The following is a 17,842-nucleotide window of genomic DNA, read 5'->3' as shown; positions in this document are numbered from 1 at the left end:
AAAGAGTGCCATTTCATATTCACTTAACCCTATAACGCCGAGCACGACATTTTCATAACGTTTGGTTATAACATATCTGATACAGAAAATAGAAAATTTGTGGAGCTGCCATCGATATCGACGAAATCGTGACGCTTTACTAGTACAAATGCAGACTGGTAGTCGGACATTTTAGTGGCAAGTAGCCGAATAATAGCAGGTGTTTCACAGATTGTGCATTCGAGATTAACTGAGCGTTTGCCGATTAGCATTTTTTACGATAGCTATTAATCTAGCGAAATTGTAGTGTTGATATTTTTTGTATATATCCACAAATAGTGGTTTCCATAGTGAGGACATAATATTCATTGAAAAACATTATATTTCTTGTATATTTCCACATATTCTATATGTAACAAAATTGTCACATTCATCTTTTGAACCTACTAAGACAAATCTACAAATCATGGATTGCGCTATGTTTTATTGAAAACAGCGGACTTATGAGATAGATGAAAGCAGTACAGACAAGGGACCAGATGCTAATTTGGATGAAATTGGTAATTACAATACATATTTATTCTGATAATTTTGATATGCTACAGTGTAAAAGTTTTTATTATATTGATAGTCAAGCTATTTTGATAACAATATTTATTTTCCCTTTATTATAGGAAGTGAATTCTGATTTACCCGATGATTCTGATTTAGATGAATTAGAAGATCTCGTGGATAGTAATGATAGTGCGAGTGAAGAGGAGCTACAAACTTCAGTTCTTGAAGGTGAAGAAACTAATAAAGCAGCAGTTCTAACACCTACAAGTTCAAAGGCATCTACATCAAGAAATCAAAGGGAAATTCCTCTCTAGGGACATATTTCAGCAGAGGGCATAGCTAGACCTACACCTGAGTGGTTAGAACAAATAAAACCTTCTGGGGTAGTGAAAAGTCATGTTGAATATTTTAGACATTTCTTCTCAGAAGATATTATTGCTCATATTGTGAATCAATCAAATCTATATGCAATCCAGCAAAATCCAAATAAGAGTCTTGTACTGAGTAGTCAGGAATTTGCAATGTCTATGGTGAAGCTCTCAAATTCACATTTGTATTGGAAAGGCAAACTAAACTGTCTTATTGTCTTGGAAGTGATGAGTAGTGATAGTTGTTGTTGTTGTTATTATTTGGTTTTTAGGAGCATTAGCAACTAAGGCCATATTGCTCCGGGAATATGCAGTGGTCATTCCTTGACCTTTCCGCATCCTCAGTATTTGGTGGTGACGGGCTCAAACCCCGGTCTAATCAAGAAGCATGTGCTACGCACTGCTGCTCTTTCCCTCATGGCTATGGAGGCACCAAGAGTAGTGATAGATGGGAAGATATAAAGTCCAAGATTCACCTCAATGACAATACACAAATACCCTTACCTAATGAGAAAACTGATAAATTATTCAAGATTCGGCCTTTATTGGATCTTATTAACAAAAAAGTTTCGGGAAATTCCAATGTTCTGCGAGGATGAACAAATAGTTCCATTCAAAGGCAGATCCAGCATAAAACAGTATATTCCCAGCAAATCACATAAGTGGGGATACAAATTGTTTGTTCTTTGCATTGAAAAAGGTATCATGTACGACTTTTTCATATATTCAGAAAAAATTTAACTGGTATCAGGTGAACCTGTGGTACTGAAATTGGCCCAATCAATTCTTGTGGGATTGAATCATTATTATATCATGACAACTGGTTTACTTCACTTCCATTGATGGTTAATTTAGCAAAGAAAAAAATATATAGCTTAGGTACCGTAAGAATCAATCATTTGCCTGGCATCCTACTAATTAATTACAAAGATTTGATGAAAAGAGGAAAAGGATCCCATCAAGCAGTGACTGCTCTAGTTGAAGATATTGAAGTATGGGTAGTGAAATGGGCAGATAATAGAGTTGTAAATCTAATGTCAACTTTTGCATTGGCAGAACCAATGAACAACTGTAAATGATATGACAAAAAAGACAAAACAAAGCATCACAATCTCTTGCCCAGCTCTTGTGAAAACCTATAATCAGTTGATGTTGTTGTTGTTGGAATTAATGACACAAGGGCTACTGAGGCCAAATTTGTCTGTTCACAGTTTATTTACAGGCAACATATCATTAGAGATGTTAAATTATATGCTCCTGTACAGGCCAATATGTTTTAAATAGATGAAAAGTTCTTGTATATTGGCTTAATTTCCTAATATATGAGATAAATTAGATGAGATGTTCAATGTTAAGAGTGACCAGAAAGTGTTTGATTGAATGGTTGAATATAAGGGACACTCAACCAGAAAATGACGAACCGTAAGTTGCATCTGACAGGATGAGCACTGAGGTGGGTTTTCTCCCAAAAAATGTCCTGCATCCAAAAAATAGCCAGATGATTCATCTGGCTGTTTTTTGGATGCAGGACATTTTTTTTAGTCTTTTTTGGGGAATGTGGGGCAACCAGTATCCATAGTGTCATTGGCATTCAAGTAGGAAGAGATGGGTATGGTGAGTGTGTCCAATTCTGAGCCTTGCCAATACCACTTCTTGTCTGTTTCATCGGAAGCTAGAGAGCCACAGCTTTGGATCTTCTTTTATCTGGTAAAGTTTATCGTTGATGTTACCTTTCCAGATCTGTGCCCATTTATCGTAGCACACTTTACGAATGACAAACTTATAGTCAGTGTAAAGAACCTGAGGATATTGTGAGAGAGAGCTTTGAGGATGTTTAGCGGCAAAGTCAGCACTTTCATTTCCAGGAATGCCAGAATGGCCAGGAATCCAGCAGAAAAAGATCGACTTACCATCGATTGACTGATTGAAACTGATGGTAAGATCGTCTGCATATATGTAAGTAGGAGATCCAGTCTTTAGTAAATTAAGATTGGACACACTGTAGCAGAATAGCTGGGAATGAATTTGTTTCAAGGTAGGATGAGAATATGAGAACTTCTTCTTTATGGCAGAGACAGCACTGAGGGAGTTGGTGTAAATTATGGCAGGATAGATGGAAAGCTCAATCATCTTAATAAGCGCTAACTTCATGGCATATAATTCAGCTGTGAAGATGCTGCAAGCTAGCAGTAGTGTGGCTGAAATCGTACATGAAGGAAAAACTGCAGCAGCACTTACCATTTTGTCAGTTTTGGAACCAACTGTATAAATTTTATAGGCATGGTTGTTCATAGTAGCATGAACTGAGTGTAACTGTCTGATATTGCAGGGTGGTATAATATTTTTCCCCCACTGGAGAAAATGCACATCATGAGAGACAGACACATAAGTCCAAGGTGGAACAGGTGCAGTTGTGTCCTGAAAAATTTCATTTAAATTGACATTCCAACTCTGAACAAGCTCCTTAATCCTGAGTGAAGCAGGTCTATTTTCATTTGGCTTGCTCTCATAGAGCAATTCCCACCAAGTATTATAGCGATACTCCCAACTGGGGTGTGATGGTAGACTCTGGATCTTAGCAGCATAGTGGAGTAGTGTTTTTCTCTACGCGGGTGTAATGGGGGATCATGCACTTCAACATAAACACTTTTGATCAGGGAACTCCTGAAAGCTCCTCAGAGCACCGTGCTGTATGACGTTCAGCCGTTCTAATGTGCTTACCCTAGCAGAGTCATATACTGAAGAACTGTAATCCAAGCATGAACGGATTAGGGACTTGTACAGGTGTAGTAAGGTATATCGATCAGCTCCCCATGACATGGACGAGACTGATTGAAGTATATTCATATGCTTTAGACAAGTAGTTCTTAAATGAGTGGCATGAGCTTGGAAGTTTAGCTGGCTGTCCAATATCAGTCCAATAAATCTAACAGTATTAACAAGTGGGATTGGAGTTTTGTTTATTTCTAGTTCAGGGTCAGGATGAAGAGCCCATAACTTGTAGAAGTGAATGGCAGTGCATTTATTTTCTGACAGTTGATAACCATTCCATGAAGTTCAGGATTCTATTTTGGTTATGGCTAGTTGGAGCTGCCGTTCAATGGTGTTCATACTTTTGGACTGACAGGAAATGGTAAGATCATCTGCATACATGTAAGTTTCAACAGTTTTTGGAATGTTCCATGTCATATTACTAACTCAAATTACGAATGGTGTTGGACTAAGTATCGAACCCTGTGGTACACCTTCTTCTTGAATGTGAGATGTAAAGGGTGCATTTTTATATCAGACCTGAAAATACCGAAGTTGCAATAAAATTTGAATTATTTCAGGCAACTGTCTCCTTAGATCTAGATGGTAAAGATCCATTATAATACCATGACGCCAAGTAGTATCGAATGCCTTTTCAAGATCTAAGTTGACCATGACTAGATGTTGTCTCATGACAAAGGCATTGTGAATATGAGATTAAACTTTGATAAGCACATCTTGCGTTGATCTGTTCTTCCGAAATCCATACTGATGGTCTGGAAGGAGATTCTGTGACTCCAGGATGTAAGAAAGTCTTGTATGAATCATCCTTTCAAAAATTTTCCCTACTCGGCTCGTAAGAGATATTGGCCTATAATTTTGAACCAGGGTAGGATCTTTGCGTGGTTTTGGTATGGAGATAATGAACGAATGGCACCAGGAAGGATAGACATTTTCAGAGAAGATCTGATTGTAGAAAATCAACAGGGTACACAAGTTTTCTTCATGTAAATGCTTTAGCATAATGTAATGAACACTATCTGGCCTTGAAGCACTGTTGTGAGATCTATTCAATGATTCTTTCAGTTCTATTAATATAAAGGGTAGATTGTACGGAAAGGATCAGCACATTGAGAAGTTAATTTTATACCATTCCGGATGATCTTTAATGCTCTAGAAGGAGGATCCATACGAGTTTAGTTATTTTTTGGTTTTTAGGGGCATTAGCAACTAAGGCCATATTGCTCCGGGGATATGCATGTCATTCCCTGACCTTATCGCATACTCCGTATTTGGTGGTCATGGGCTCGAACCCCGGTCTAATCAAGAAGCGTGTGCTACGCACTGTTGCTCCACGCCACCCTGGCTACAGAGGGATACATAGGAAGCAGAAGCAGAGATGGTGGCAAAAGATTCTGCTAATGCACTAGCAACTTCTTTGGGTATAGACATGTCTTTTCCTTTCTAGTGAAGTATAGGAGAGGGCAGCCAAACAAATTTTCCATTTAGTGCCTATATCTTCTCCAGATGATCCGTGTGTCAGCGTCTTTTGTGTTGGTTGATGCAAAAGCAATCCAAAAATCGCCTTGTGCTTTCCTTCTAATTTGCCTTGTTTTGCTTTAAGCCTTTTATAAGCAATTAAGTCAGTGGTAGTAATTACATCATCAATATGTTTCTGTTGGACATAAATTCTGTCTAAGAGCATTTGGGCAGAATAGCCATCCCAGTTCGCCTTACTAAACTTCCAATTGGATCGTTGGTTAGGATTCTGAGTTACCGCTGTTTGTATTGAGCAAATAATTGGAAAGTGGTCACTCTTAAAGGGACTGGATAATACTGACCATGTCAGGATTGGAAAGATGAAGAAATTGACAAGTCAACTGCAGAAGTAGATCCTGTAGGTAGGTGGATGTAAGTAGGAGATCTGGTGTTTAGTAAATTAAGATCACTAGATCATAGGTATAGCTTAGCTTAATTTTTCAGCACTCACCTCATTGTAATCTGCTTAGTTGGTGGAAAGTTTTACCACATACATAATGGTTATGAGATTCTAATAATTTGCGGGGACTGTAAATTTAAAAACTAAGTTATGGGCTTTAAAAATTTTCCTAAGAAAGGAAAGTGCACCTTCCATTCTATGGTTGTCTAATTAAAATAAATTAAATGAAGAAAGATAAATTTAATTTATTTTAATTAGACAACCATAGAATGGAAGGTGCACTTTCCTTTCTTAGGAAAATTTTTAAAGCCCATAACTTAGTTTTTAAATTTACAATCCCCGCAAATTATTAGAATCTCATAACCACTATGTATGTGGTAAAACTTTCCACCAACTAAGCAGATTACAATGAGGTGAGTGCTGAAAAATTAAGCTAAGCTATACCTACGATCTAGTCATTACATCACAGCACATAAGGACTCCTTAAAATATCAAGAGTAAATTAAGATCACTATCATTCATAAATTCTTCAATTTTGCCTCTTCTATCCATTTTAGTGGACCCCCACAATGGATGGTGTCCATTAAAGTCACCGAAAAGACAAATTGGAGTTGAGAGTTGTGTAATGAGACTGTCAGGAATGAGACTGTCGCTGAATCGGGAAGAGGTAGAGATGGTGGAATATAAACGATAACAAGAGTAACTAATGTACCGATAACAAGAGTAACTGCACTCCAGACCTGAGCGCAGTACTCAAGGTGTGGCCTGACCATTGCCTTATACAAAGGGATAATAACCTCCTTTTCCCTGCTAGCAAAATTCCTATATATCATTGACAAAACCCCATGACCTGTCCTGGCAGCCTGTCTGCATTGCTCAGATGTAAAGGGTGCAGTACCACATAGTTGGTACATTTCTCTGGGGTTACTTCTACCCATATGCAGTACTTTGCATTTGTCAAGGTTAAACTTCAGTTACCACTTCTAGCCCATCTGCCCAAATTATCTAGATCCTGTTGCAGTAGCACACTGCCATTACTGTCATTAACAACTCTGCCAACCTTTGTATCATCTGCAAACTTTGACACTAAGCCTGATAAACCTTCATCAGTATTATTAATAAATATACAAAACAACAGAGGACCCCAACACCGAACCCTGTGGGACTCCACTAATAACATTAGCCATTCTGACAACTAAGCAGTCATCAGAATGGCTGCTTAGTCCTCTGCAATTCCACTGTATGATGTTATGCATTATTTAGGTTTATTTGAGGATGATTCATCTGGCTGTTTTTTTGGATGCAGGACATTTTTTCCAGTCTTTTTTTGGGAAGGTGGGGCGGCCAGTATCCATAGTGTAATTGGCATGCAATTCTAGGATGGTTTCCTCATAATCCGAGTGCACATCCACTTCCATACTGTTTGTTTGAGGTTCGGCTTTCTTAGAGTCTTTAGTAGTTTGCATTCTTTCAGTGTCCTGCGAGACTGTTGGAGTATCAGTTGGGATACTAATTAGAGTGTTTGTGGCTTCACTGGTTTTAGGTTTAGGAGTATCTTTTCTGGAGGCTGATAAGGTTTCTTTAACCTAATTTTAACCTAAAAGAGGTGTTCGGTGGTATTGACACATCTGTTTGAGCTGCAGTTGAAACAGCTTCGGGTGCGAGGTGCATAAGATTGACTGGGGATGGTCGACATAATTTGTCTGCATGCTTCAGGATATGTTACTTTATATTCTATTTTGTATCTCTGAATTTTCTTTCCAGTTTTTCACATATCACATGATTTAGAAAACGCAGGATGACTTCCTTTGCAGTTGGGACACACAAGGGTTGAGGCTGAGCAATCTGCTTGTATGGTCTTTAGAGCCACATATAGGGCAGATAGCATCACCTCTGCATGCCTGCTGAGAATGGCCATATTTCTGGCATTTAAAACAGCGAAGAGGATTCGGGATGTACGGCCAAATCCGGCAGTTTAAATAGCCAGCTTTTACAGTGGATGGAAAATCAGGAGTGCTGAAGGTTAAAATGATGGATCGAGTTGGTATGAGATTTCCATCTTTTTTAATCATTATGCGCTTCGCACTGATTACCTTCTGATTACTAAGTTAGCATTAGCATTAGTAGAGGCATATGATGCAAGAAAGCAAGCTTATTCAGCATCAGCCAAAAAAAACACACCACTCCCATTTCACCCCTCCGTTCGCTCGAAATACCTGTCCAGTTGAGCCTTAAATTTGTTTAGGCTTTTAACTTCAACAACAAGTGATGGAAGTCGGTTCCACCAACCAACCACCCACTGGCCAAAGGCAAATTTCTGCACATCTATCCGACATCCGTCCTTCCTCAATTTGAATTTATGCCCTCTGAGCTGATTATTCTGAGCAAGATGAAGAATCCCATTGGCATTGAGCATGCTCAAACCATTCAAAGCCTTATACACCTCTAGTTCATGAGGTGTATAAGTTCATGAACTAATTCCTCCTCAGACACTGAAAGCAGGTCCCACTCTGTGATGATGCCTTTCGATGAATTTAAAGTACTGTGGGGAGTAACAGATACTGGCAACCCAACAAATGATTTTGTCTTTAATAGCCACTCAGAATGTTTGACGATGGCTGTTTCAACCAGGTCTCCTGATTGTAGTCTCTTCACCATTTTTGGTGATCCTGCAATAGATTCTAGATGTCTTGGAATCATGAATGAGGATAACTTACCCACAGGCAGGGTAGACAGAGAGTATCACCAGAAAGTTAGGGAGGTTATGACACTACTTCTCTTCGAAGTCTTTTAGGTTGGTTTGAGTAATTTTCATGGGAAATTTCTGACCTTGAGCTTGATGGCTCTAAAAGAGGAAAATTATTTAAGTCCACCTTTGGTCCTTTTAGCCCCAGGAGAGTAACTTTCTTCTCCCAGGTTACTGGCACTGCCATGTGGAAGCAGGACTTGTGCTACCATTGACCAGGCGGTTGAGGAAGTTAGTTGGGTTAGTACGGATTAAATAAATATGTATGTATTTGCATTAGCATTAGTAGAGGCATTTGATGCAAGAAAGCAAGCTTATGCTTGTTTGTTTGTTTGTTATTTGGTTTTTAGGAGCATTAGCAACTAAGGCCATATTGCTCCGGGATATGCGGTGGTCATTCCCTGACCTTTCCGCATCCTCCGTATTTGGTGGTGACGAGCTCAAACCCCGGTCTAATCAAGAAGCGTGTGCTACGCACTGCTGCTCCTTCCCACCTGGCTACGGAGGCGCCGCAAAGCTTATGCAGCATCAGCCAAAAAAAAAAAAATAAAATAACCACTTCCACTTCACCCCTCTGTTCGTTCAAAATACCTGTCCAGCTGAGCCTTAAACTTATTTAGGCTATCAACTTCCACGACAAGGGATGGAAGTCTGTTCCACCAACCAACCACCCGCTGGCTAAAGGCAAATTTCCTCACGTCTATCCTACATCTGTCTTTCCTCAATTTGAATTTATGCCCTCTCAGGTGATTATTCTGAGCAAGAGGAAGAATCCCATCAGCATTGAGCATGCTCAAACCATTCAAGGTATAAGGAAAGAAAGGTGAATTTCCTTTCTGGATTCTTACTTGAAAGCTTTTAAGTAAAGAATCACTTGAGTAAAACAGGAAGAAAAGACACTAAAATAAATATAACTTATTCGCTGAGTTAGAGACTATATATATGCCACAAAAAATCGCTAGGTCATTATCGCTTGGCACTCGGGGCCATTGATTTGATGGATTCACTGATTGCACACTACAGAATTCACACCAGCTCAAAGAAATATTACCACAAACTATTTTTTTACTTTATAGATGTGACTGTTGTGACTCTTGGTTACTTTACAGTAGAGATTGTGAGAGTCTACAGGTACCAAAAAAGAACGTTGTTAATCTGCAAGAATTCAAAATGAGTATTGCTGAAGCCCTTCTTCTTGAAGGAAAAAGTAATAAGCCAACTAAAAGAGGTTGACCTTCTGCTAGCTCTAATGATGTGGAATTTTCAAAAAAAAAAAAAAAAAAAAAAAAGAAAAAAAGAAAAGAGGTCCCATCACCAAAAGTATCCCTGGAGCAGATATCCATTTGGATGGTCTTCACCAGTATCCTGAGGTCACAGACAGAGGCAGATGTAAAAATGCTAATTGCATTTTTACATCTCCCAGGTTACTGGCACTGCCATGTGGAAGCAGGACTTGTGCCACCATTGGCTTTTAAGTATATTTTTCTGCAGCAAGTGCAGAGTCCATCTTTGTATCCCAAAAGCAAAAAAATTGCTTTGTCGAATTTCATACAAAATAATTTATATTTTGTATGAAATTTGTTGTCAACGGACTGAAATATTAATTTTTCAGTCCATTGTCTTTTTTTTATTAAAAAGATCAATGAAATAAGATGAAAAATAATATAGAAATGAAGGTACATTTAACTTTTCTATATGCATGTATTATGAATCCAAGGACAAATGTGATGATTTTGTAACATATGAAAAAAATTGTAAATTTGACATTTTTTCAATGTATTTTAGTTTTTATATGTTAATAACTATGGAAATAAAAAAGGGAAAAAAATTTATTTTCTTAAAATAAAAATTCAGACATTATAGGGTTAAAAGTATACAATATGTACAAGGATTTATAGCCCCTGGCCACATTTTACACATGGATAACCTCTCCCCCAAAAAATTTTGTACACCACAAAATTTTTTGGGACTTACAAAACATGTTTGTATGCCTGATACAATAACTGAAAATGTAGACAGTCATCTGCATGCACTTGTCTATTAATAAATCTATTCCTAACAAGATACATTATGCTAAGGAAAGTTTAGCAGAAGTATTTAAGAACAAAAAAAGATTATAATAAAAAAATTACAGACTAACTTACCAAATACTGTAGCCGTATCTTGACGTTGTTGTGCTATTGCTATTCCAACAGGAATGCACGGGTTTACTATAAAAAGAAATGAATGAAAATATCCTACATCACATCTTGTCATTTTTACAAAAAAATTTTAGCTTTCCATATCAGTAAAATTTTGCAAAAATTTTTTAATACAATTTTTATGCATTTTTTTTTAATGTCAACAAAATCTATTCTCATAACAACTATACAATTAACAAATATCTAATCTAATTCAAGATAAATTTCTAATTCAAGAAATTTCACACTTATAAAATCTTGAATTTACATGCAAGATCAACACAATATTTACAGTTACCAGAAAATGGACTAACCCATCTAATCTCATACTTTAAACTCAAGACAGATATATCCTAGAATACTGCTTCTGAGTTTTCCATTCAACCAGGAATATACTTATAGTTAAAAATGTAATATTAATGTAAGGAACTGAACTTGTGAAAATTATAAAACAGGTAACTTGCAGTCTTTGCAAGCCCTTTCAGCAAGAAACAATACAAAAACAAGCTAACTTGAGTTGGCAGTTGCTAGTCACTTGAACAAGCAATGTTTGTATGCCTGCTGAAATGACTGGCAACTTGAACACACTGTTATTCTTGTGAATTACTACTGATTTTGGCTAGTATTTAACAGTGACTTAATTTTTGCTTAATTTCTATAATATCGCCTTTTGAATTTAAGTAATTTTGACAATTTAATTTCTGTAATTATGATATTTGTAAGTCCTCTGTGGCAGTCTGTTATGGATGTAGAAGAGTGTGTGCATGTTAGTTTTCATGGAACCTTAAACTGACACAATACATTGCCATTTCGTTAGGACTCGCCTGAGTTCAATTTCTGTCAATGAATGGAGGAATTTCTAGTCTTCTTCAACTGATGTTGTAGTTAGTTAATCCTAGATAGAGTTACCCCTGTGAATTATTTCAGGTATTTTCAGTACTCATAACGTGTGGCTCACAAATGCACATTTCTATAGACAAAATACACTACACAGTTAAGAGTAACAAACTATGGTATGTCATTAAAATAATAATTTTAATTTTTTAAATTTGTAATCAACTTTGTAAACAATTAAATTTGTAAAATCCCAATTGAAATAATAAAACTTCTAGATGAAGAAAATCTGAAAGATCTAACCAAAATATTCAATAAAATATATCTAAATGGAACACTACCTAATGACTGGTTGAGATCCTTCTTCCAAAGAAGAACAACATCACCTCATGCAATGATTTTTGTCTCATTAGTCTGATGAGCCATATGTTGAGAAGCTGCTGCTATGGATAATCCAAAACAGGATATACAAAAAATTTGAATCAGTAATCTCTGACACCCAATTTGGATTCTGAAGCAGACTAGGTACAAGAGAAGCTCTCCTAGGTATAAACATTTTGTTACAAAAATGTAGAGAACACAAGAAGACAGTATTCATCTGTTTCATAGACTTTGAGAAAGCTTTCGATCAGGTACAACATGTAAAGCTTACAGAAGCACTTAAAAAGCTAGATCTTGATGGATGGTACATCAGACCCAGCAAAGAAATCTACTGGAATCAAACAGCCACAGCAAGTGTTGAAGAGGGTGAAACTGACAAAATCAATATAAAAAGAGGGGTAAGACAGGGATGTATTCTCTCGCCCATGCTATTTAACATCTATTCTGAGGTTATTTTCCAAAATGCATTGTGGGAAAGGAAAGAAGGAATTAAAATAAATGGCCAGTTGATAAATAACATATGATACTTCTATATTAGCAGAAAATATAGAAGACCTTCAATTGATTTTGGACTGTATTAACAAATATAATGATATGGGTTTAAGAATCAATGTCAACAAGACCAAATACATGACTGAGTCCAGTAAGCAAAGTCCAGCTATTACTGAACAGAGCTCCAATAGATAAAGTGACTCATTTTAAATACCTTGGTAGTTAGCTAAATTATGATCTAGATCCGGAAGCAGAAATAAAAGCAAGAATAGAGAATGTGAGAAATGCCTTTAATAGAGAACAATGCTGTGTCACAAAGCTCTAGATCTGTCAATCAGACTGAAATTCATGTGTGCTCCATACTATTATACAGAGTTGAAACTTGAATGCTAAAAACAGAGCATAAACAAAATAGAGGCCTTCGAAAAGTGGATCTACAGATGCATGCTAAAAATATCTTGGTTAGACAATATCACCAACATTGAAGTCTTGAAAAGAGCAGGAAGAAAACGGGAATTGTTGAGCTTTCTGAAGAGAAGGAAAATACATCCTTAGAAATGTGAAATATAAATTGCTTCAAGTAATAATAGAGGGAAAGAGAGGAGTCGGGAGGGGGTGTGTGGTATGGGTGTTTAATGGCGCACAAGCTGCCGTGGCTATATTGCGCCTAATCATAAGAATGTTCAAAAAATTCAAATAAATAAATATTTAATGTGAAGATAGTTCAATCTCATTTCATGTCAGAAACTAATCATAGTCGTTCATACATTCCTATTTGTTTCAAATAACAGAAAAGTTCATTAATATTTGCATTTTCACCAATAATATCATTTAATGTTATCCGCTCTCGGAGATTTGCCAGAGAATGAAATGTTGAAGTTCGATGTTGTTGATAATGTGGACAATCTATCAAAATATGTTTCACGGTTAGATGTTCAGAGCACTGTGAACACTGAGGGGGATCATCGCCTGTGAGTATATGGAGGTGTGTTAGATGGGTATGCCCTATTCTAATCCGTGCGAGTACCACTTCTTCTCGCCGTAATGTCTGAATGCATGAGTGCCAAAATTTTGGGTTCTGTTTGAACTGGAAAAGTTTGTTACTTGTTTGTTTATGCCATAGCTCTGTCCATTGTGCATGGTATGCTGTTTGAATTATAATATTATAATCATAAACTGGAATAAAGACAGAGGTTAAGTCTAATGTTGACGGATTTTTAGCAGAAATATCAGCCAGCTCGTTCCCTTTGATGCCTGAATGTGCTGGAATCCAGCAAAAGGTCACTCGTTGCTGACGATCTTTAATTTTTAACAGCAAATTCTTGATTTGATTTAATACAGGGTGATCCTTATGAGAGAGATTCTGCATTGCTCTAATTGAGCTGAGAGAGTCGGTGTAAACTAAATATTTTGCAGAGGGATGAAGAGTCAAATTATCAAGAGCTAATTGTATTGCATATAATTCCGCTGAAAAGCTGCTGTACTCAGGTGGAAGAGAGGCTGATATGATAGCAGAGGGAAACACTGCTGCTGCTCCAACAGTTGAATGAGATTTGGAACCGTCAGTATATATCGGTAAAAAGTCAAAATAGTTTTGAATATGGCTAGCATGTAGTTGTTGCACATTCAGAGTCGGTAAGCAATTCTTTCTCCATTGGAGAAAGGAGTCGGGAGGAAGAAACTTTCTTGGCTGAAAGACATCTGCATTTGGACTGGCAGATCAGCTGAGGATCTTTTTCAACTAGCCCAAGATAGAAGTACAGCATGGTGATTTCCAACCTCCAATAGGAGAAGGCATCAAAGAAGAAGAAGAAATTTGTAATATTTTATAAAATGAATTTTTCCTCTTGTAAAGTTAATTCTTGTGAGAAATTTTCTTTATTATATTTTTTAAGTTCATAGCAGATTCTTAATATTAGTATAAAATAAATTTTGCTATCTCCTTAATTACTGTACCTAGAGCAGATTACCAGAGTTTCAACAGCCAAGAAAATCTGGATAAGTTTAAGTTAAATAACAAAAAGAAATACATAGAGCCTATTACAGGCACTGTATGTTTACACTTTGTTCCTGTAGACAAGTCCCTTGAATTTATCAGAAACCTCATTCCCAGCTTTGAATTTTACTTACTAGTTCATTCTAGTCATAATTAAGTGGCCCTTTGGTTTTATTATTATATGGTTAATTTTAACACTGTTCTCACAGCTGTTTCTGTTTTAATTTGCATCTGTCTTTTGTCCATCACGCTAAAATAGAAACATTTTTTTTTTTTTTTCCACTGGACAAAAAAACTTGAGTTAATCAATAAACAATACAGAGATGCTATCTTGTTTATTGATTAAAGTGATATGTCTACTTTAATGAGGTAGTAAGTATTATTTTGGTGAACAATCCATAGGAGTGTTAAAATAATGGAAACACCTGTAATAACAGTTACAAGTATGCACTAATATGGTGTTAGGCCACAGTTTGCCCTTAAAACACCTTACATTCTATATAGAATACATTAAAATAAAATCTTCAGCTGTCTGAAGAGGAATATTGGGCCATTCTTAATGGAGGAACTCAAACGCCTAGAGTTATTAAGGTGGAGGAAATCTGTTTCTCACTCTCTCCTCTAAATATGTCCACAATTGCACAATAATGTTTAAGTCTGGTGATTGTGCAGGCCATGGGAGATGCTTAGCCCCAGTTTCATGCTCCTCAAACTAAGACTGGCCTGGCAGTGAGTATTGGAGCACTGTCATCTTGAAACGTGGCATCATTTGTGCAAAACGACGTTTGCACCATTGGATGAACTTGGTCACTCAGGTAATTAGTGGTTATAGGACCTAAAGAATACTAACATATTGCTGGCCAAACCACTGTTGATCATTCTCCATGTTTAATATTTTGGCACAAGGCAATCAGGATGATGTGCTTTCTTTGTCATTTGCCAAATGAAAACTTTCCCTGATGTTGGAAAATGTGTGAATGATGATTCATCTGAAAATATGACATTTCTAATCATCAAGTGTAGTTTTTGTGCTCCTTTCGCTATTGTATCCTCTTTCTAGCAATACTATTAGTAATAAGTTTGGCAATAATGGCTCTGCCATAAATTTCAGCTTTATGAAGTCCTTGCTAAACTGTTTTGTTAAAAACTGGATTGCTGAGACTAACATTAAGGTCTATACTTATTTTTTAGGCAGCAATTTTATGTTTTTGGGCAACTATCCTTTTAAGTCTCTTTCAGTAGAATTTCTCCCACAACTCATCCTATCAGTTTTTTTTTTCCATACTTGGTTAACACAGACATAACTTTCAATACAGTTGCTATGGATAAATTAAATGAATTAGCAGTTTTAGTTACCGATGCCCCTGCCAAATGTGTGCCAACAATTTGGCCTATTTGGAATTCAGAGAGATTGTTCATTTTCTTCGTATACCTTTTTATATCACCTCTAAATAAACATCAGCTTTTATGGTCTTTCGTTAACAGTACTATCTGCAAGGAACAAAAAATAAAATCATCACTACATGTTCATGAATATATACAGCCATTACAAAAACTACTACTTTCATATCAGGTGTTTCCATTATTTTGTCTACCCACTGAATATGTAATAAAAGATGTTAAAAATATGAATAAATTAAATGCATTTGCTGGGGTTTCCATTAGTATTTTTTTTTTACAATGGTATTTATATACAATGAAGTATACTATTCTTCTGAATTGACATTTGTGTTGCTTTCTACAAAACAAGCCTCAAATAGTCAACATCCATTCAATGTTTAACTCCAAACTCACAGAATTTATTTCTTGACCTACAGTTCTTTGGAACAACCTTAGTTTACATGTATTTCCTGAAAATTAAAATCTACAAAATTTCAAGCCCAATATCAATGAGTGTCTTCTTACTTCTCAACCTTTTACCCATACCGTAGTACAAGTACCATTTGTTCTTATACCTTTTTTGTATTTGAAGTTACTATAAAAACAAAACAAGGGCCATTATAACAATATTACATTTCATGATTACCAAAACGTATACGAGTAATCTTATTTCTACAATTTACCTCTTTCAAGGTGTGACAGTAACTGTATGATCATGTAGCAATGTTACATAGTAGATACGGACATATAAAAATCCTTTCACTCAAGTTGCTGAACAATTTTGATAGGACATACTCATCAACAGTGCACAGCACTTACTATTCAAAAAATGTAACATAGCCTTATGAAAATTATGTATACTAAAAAATTAGGAAGAAATAAAAAAAAAAAAAAAACAATTATTTATAATACTCTACACTGCTCTAATTGTCATTTATCATAAGAAAATATATTAATCTATTTAATTTTGTCAAACATGGAAGACTGATACAGCATATAAAAGAACCTTTAATATCATACAGTTGGGCCAGCTTCCGAATATAATAACAACAACAATGTTATAATATGTTAAAGACACAAGCTATATAAAGGGTTTTGAAAATGGTGTTTCGCAAACCTTTATTTAGTTACATACTACCCTCCCTTTTTTTTTTAATGAGTTCACTATTAATAATAATAAATTGCTATTTACATGAATGAACTTAATCGGCAATTTGAAAACATATATCATCAATAGTTTCTTTGAGAGTTACAAAACCAGTTTGGTAATAGTTCTTCTACACTGGCTTATCAAAACTTATTGGAGACATATCTATGGGCTCATACTGAATGACATATATATATATATCCTCATGCCAGCATTGAATAAGTGACCTGCTATGTGGCTGGGAAGAAGGGGGAGGGAGGGAGGGAGGGAGGGAGGGAGAGAGAGAGAGAGAGAGAGAGAGAGCGTGAGTGTGTGTGTGTGTAAAAGACCAGGCAGAATTCCCACCCCTGTCAAATCCTGATGGTTCTACTGCCACTTCAGCCAAAGATAAAGCTGACCTACTAGCATCCTACTTTTCTTTCAACTTGAATATTGATGATCATGGTAAACCACCTCCTACAATTCCCATATGCTCCATTCAATGCCTCCTATGATCTTCTGTCAGAAGGATTTTGAACAATCTGGATGCTAAGAAAGCTCCAGGTCTTGATGGTATTTCTCCACTTGTTCTCAAAACCTGTGCTCCTGAACTTACTCCTATTCTGTTTCACCTTTTTTTCTCTTTCTTATTCCAAAGGTTTTTTCCATTCTTCTTGGAAATTTGCTCTTATCCAGCCAGTTCCTAAAAAGGGTGACAATCCCACCCATCCGATTATTGTCCCACTACACTTACTTCTACTCTTTCTAAAGTAATGGAGAAATCAATTAACTGCCAGTTCTTAAATTACCTAGAAATCTTCCATCTGATCAATGATTGCCAGTATCGATTCCATCAGTTTCGATCTACTGGTGATATTCTGGCCTTATGTTATTCATCCGTGCACAAATTCAATGAAAACGTTTGGTGAAACTCTAGCAGTTGCTCTTGACATTTCAAAGGCTTTTGATCGTGTTTGGCATAGAGGTCTTCTAAATAAGCTTCCATCTTATGGTTTGCTAACTGTGTTTTGTAATTGGGTATCCAGTTTTGACTGCTCATTGCGGTTGATGGTAGATGGCTTTCTGTCTTCTAAATTCTTCACTAATGATGATGT

General features: G+C 36.4%; 1 protein-coding gene across 4 annotated transcripts in view; it reads right to left on the bottom strand.

Moving 5' to 3' along the window:
* The window catches only part of LOC150076433 (uncharacterized), an 840,218-nt gene that overhangs the window by 412,022 nt on the left and 410,354 nt on the right, over positions 1–17,842 (bottom strand). For all 4 annotated transcript variants that reach the window (XM_090388172.1, XM_090388173.1, XM_090388175.1 and 1 more), the window contains exon 7: positions 10,483–10,548. In XM_090388172.1, coding sequence (XP_090244298.1) covers positions 10,483–10,548 — 66 coding nt within the window. The remainder of the gene's footprint in view (positions 1–10,482; positions 10,549–17,842) is intronic.

The sequence above is a fragment of the Mastigoproctus giganteus genome, chromosome 13, assembly GCF_048544385.1.
Source record: "Mastigoproctus giganteus isolate SK-2022 chromosome 13, ASM4854438v1, whole genome shotgun sequence".
Lineage (NCBI taxonomy): Eukaryota > Metazoa > Arthropoda > Arachnida > Uropygi > Thelyphonidae > Mastigoproctus > Mastigoproctus giganteus.
The sequence above is the reverse complement of the archived record's forward strand: the minus strand, read 5'-3'. Positions and strand labels throughout refer to the sequence as shown.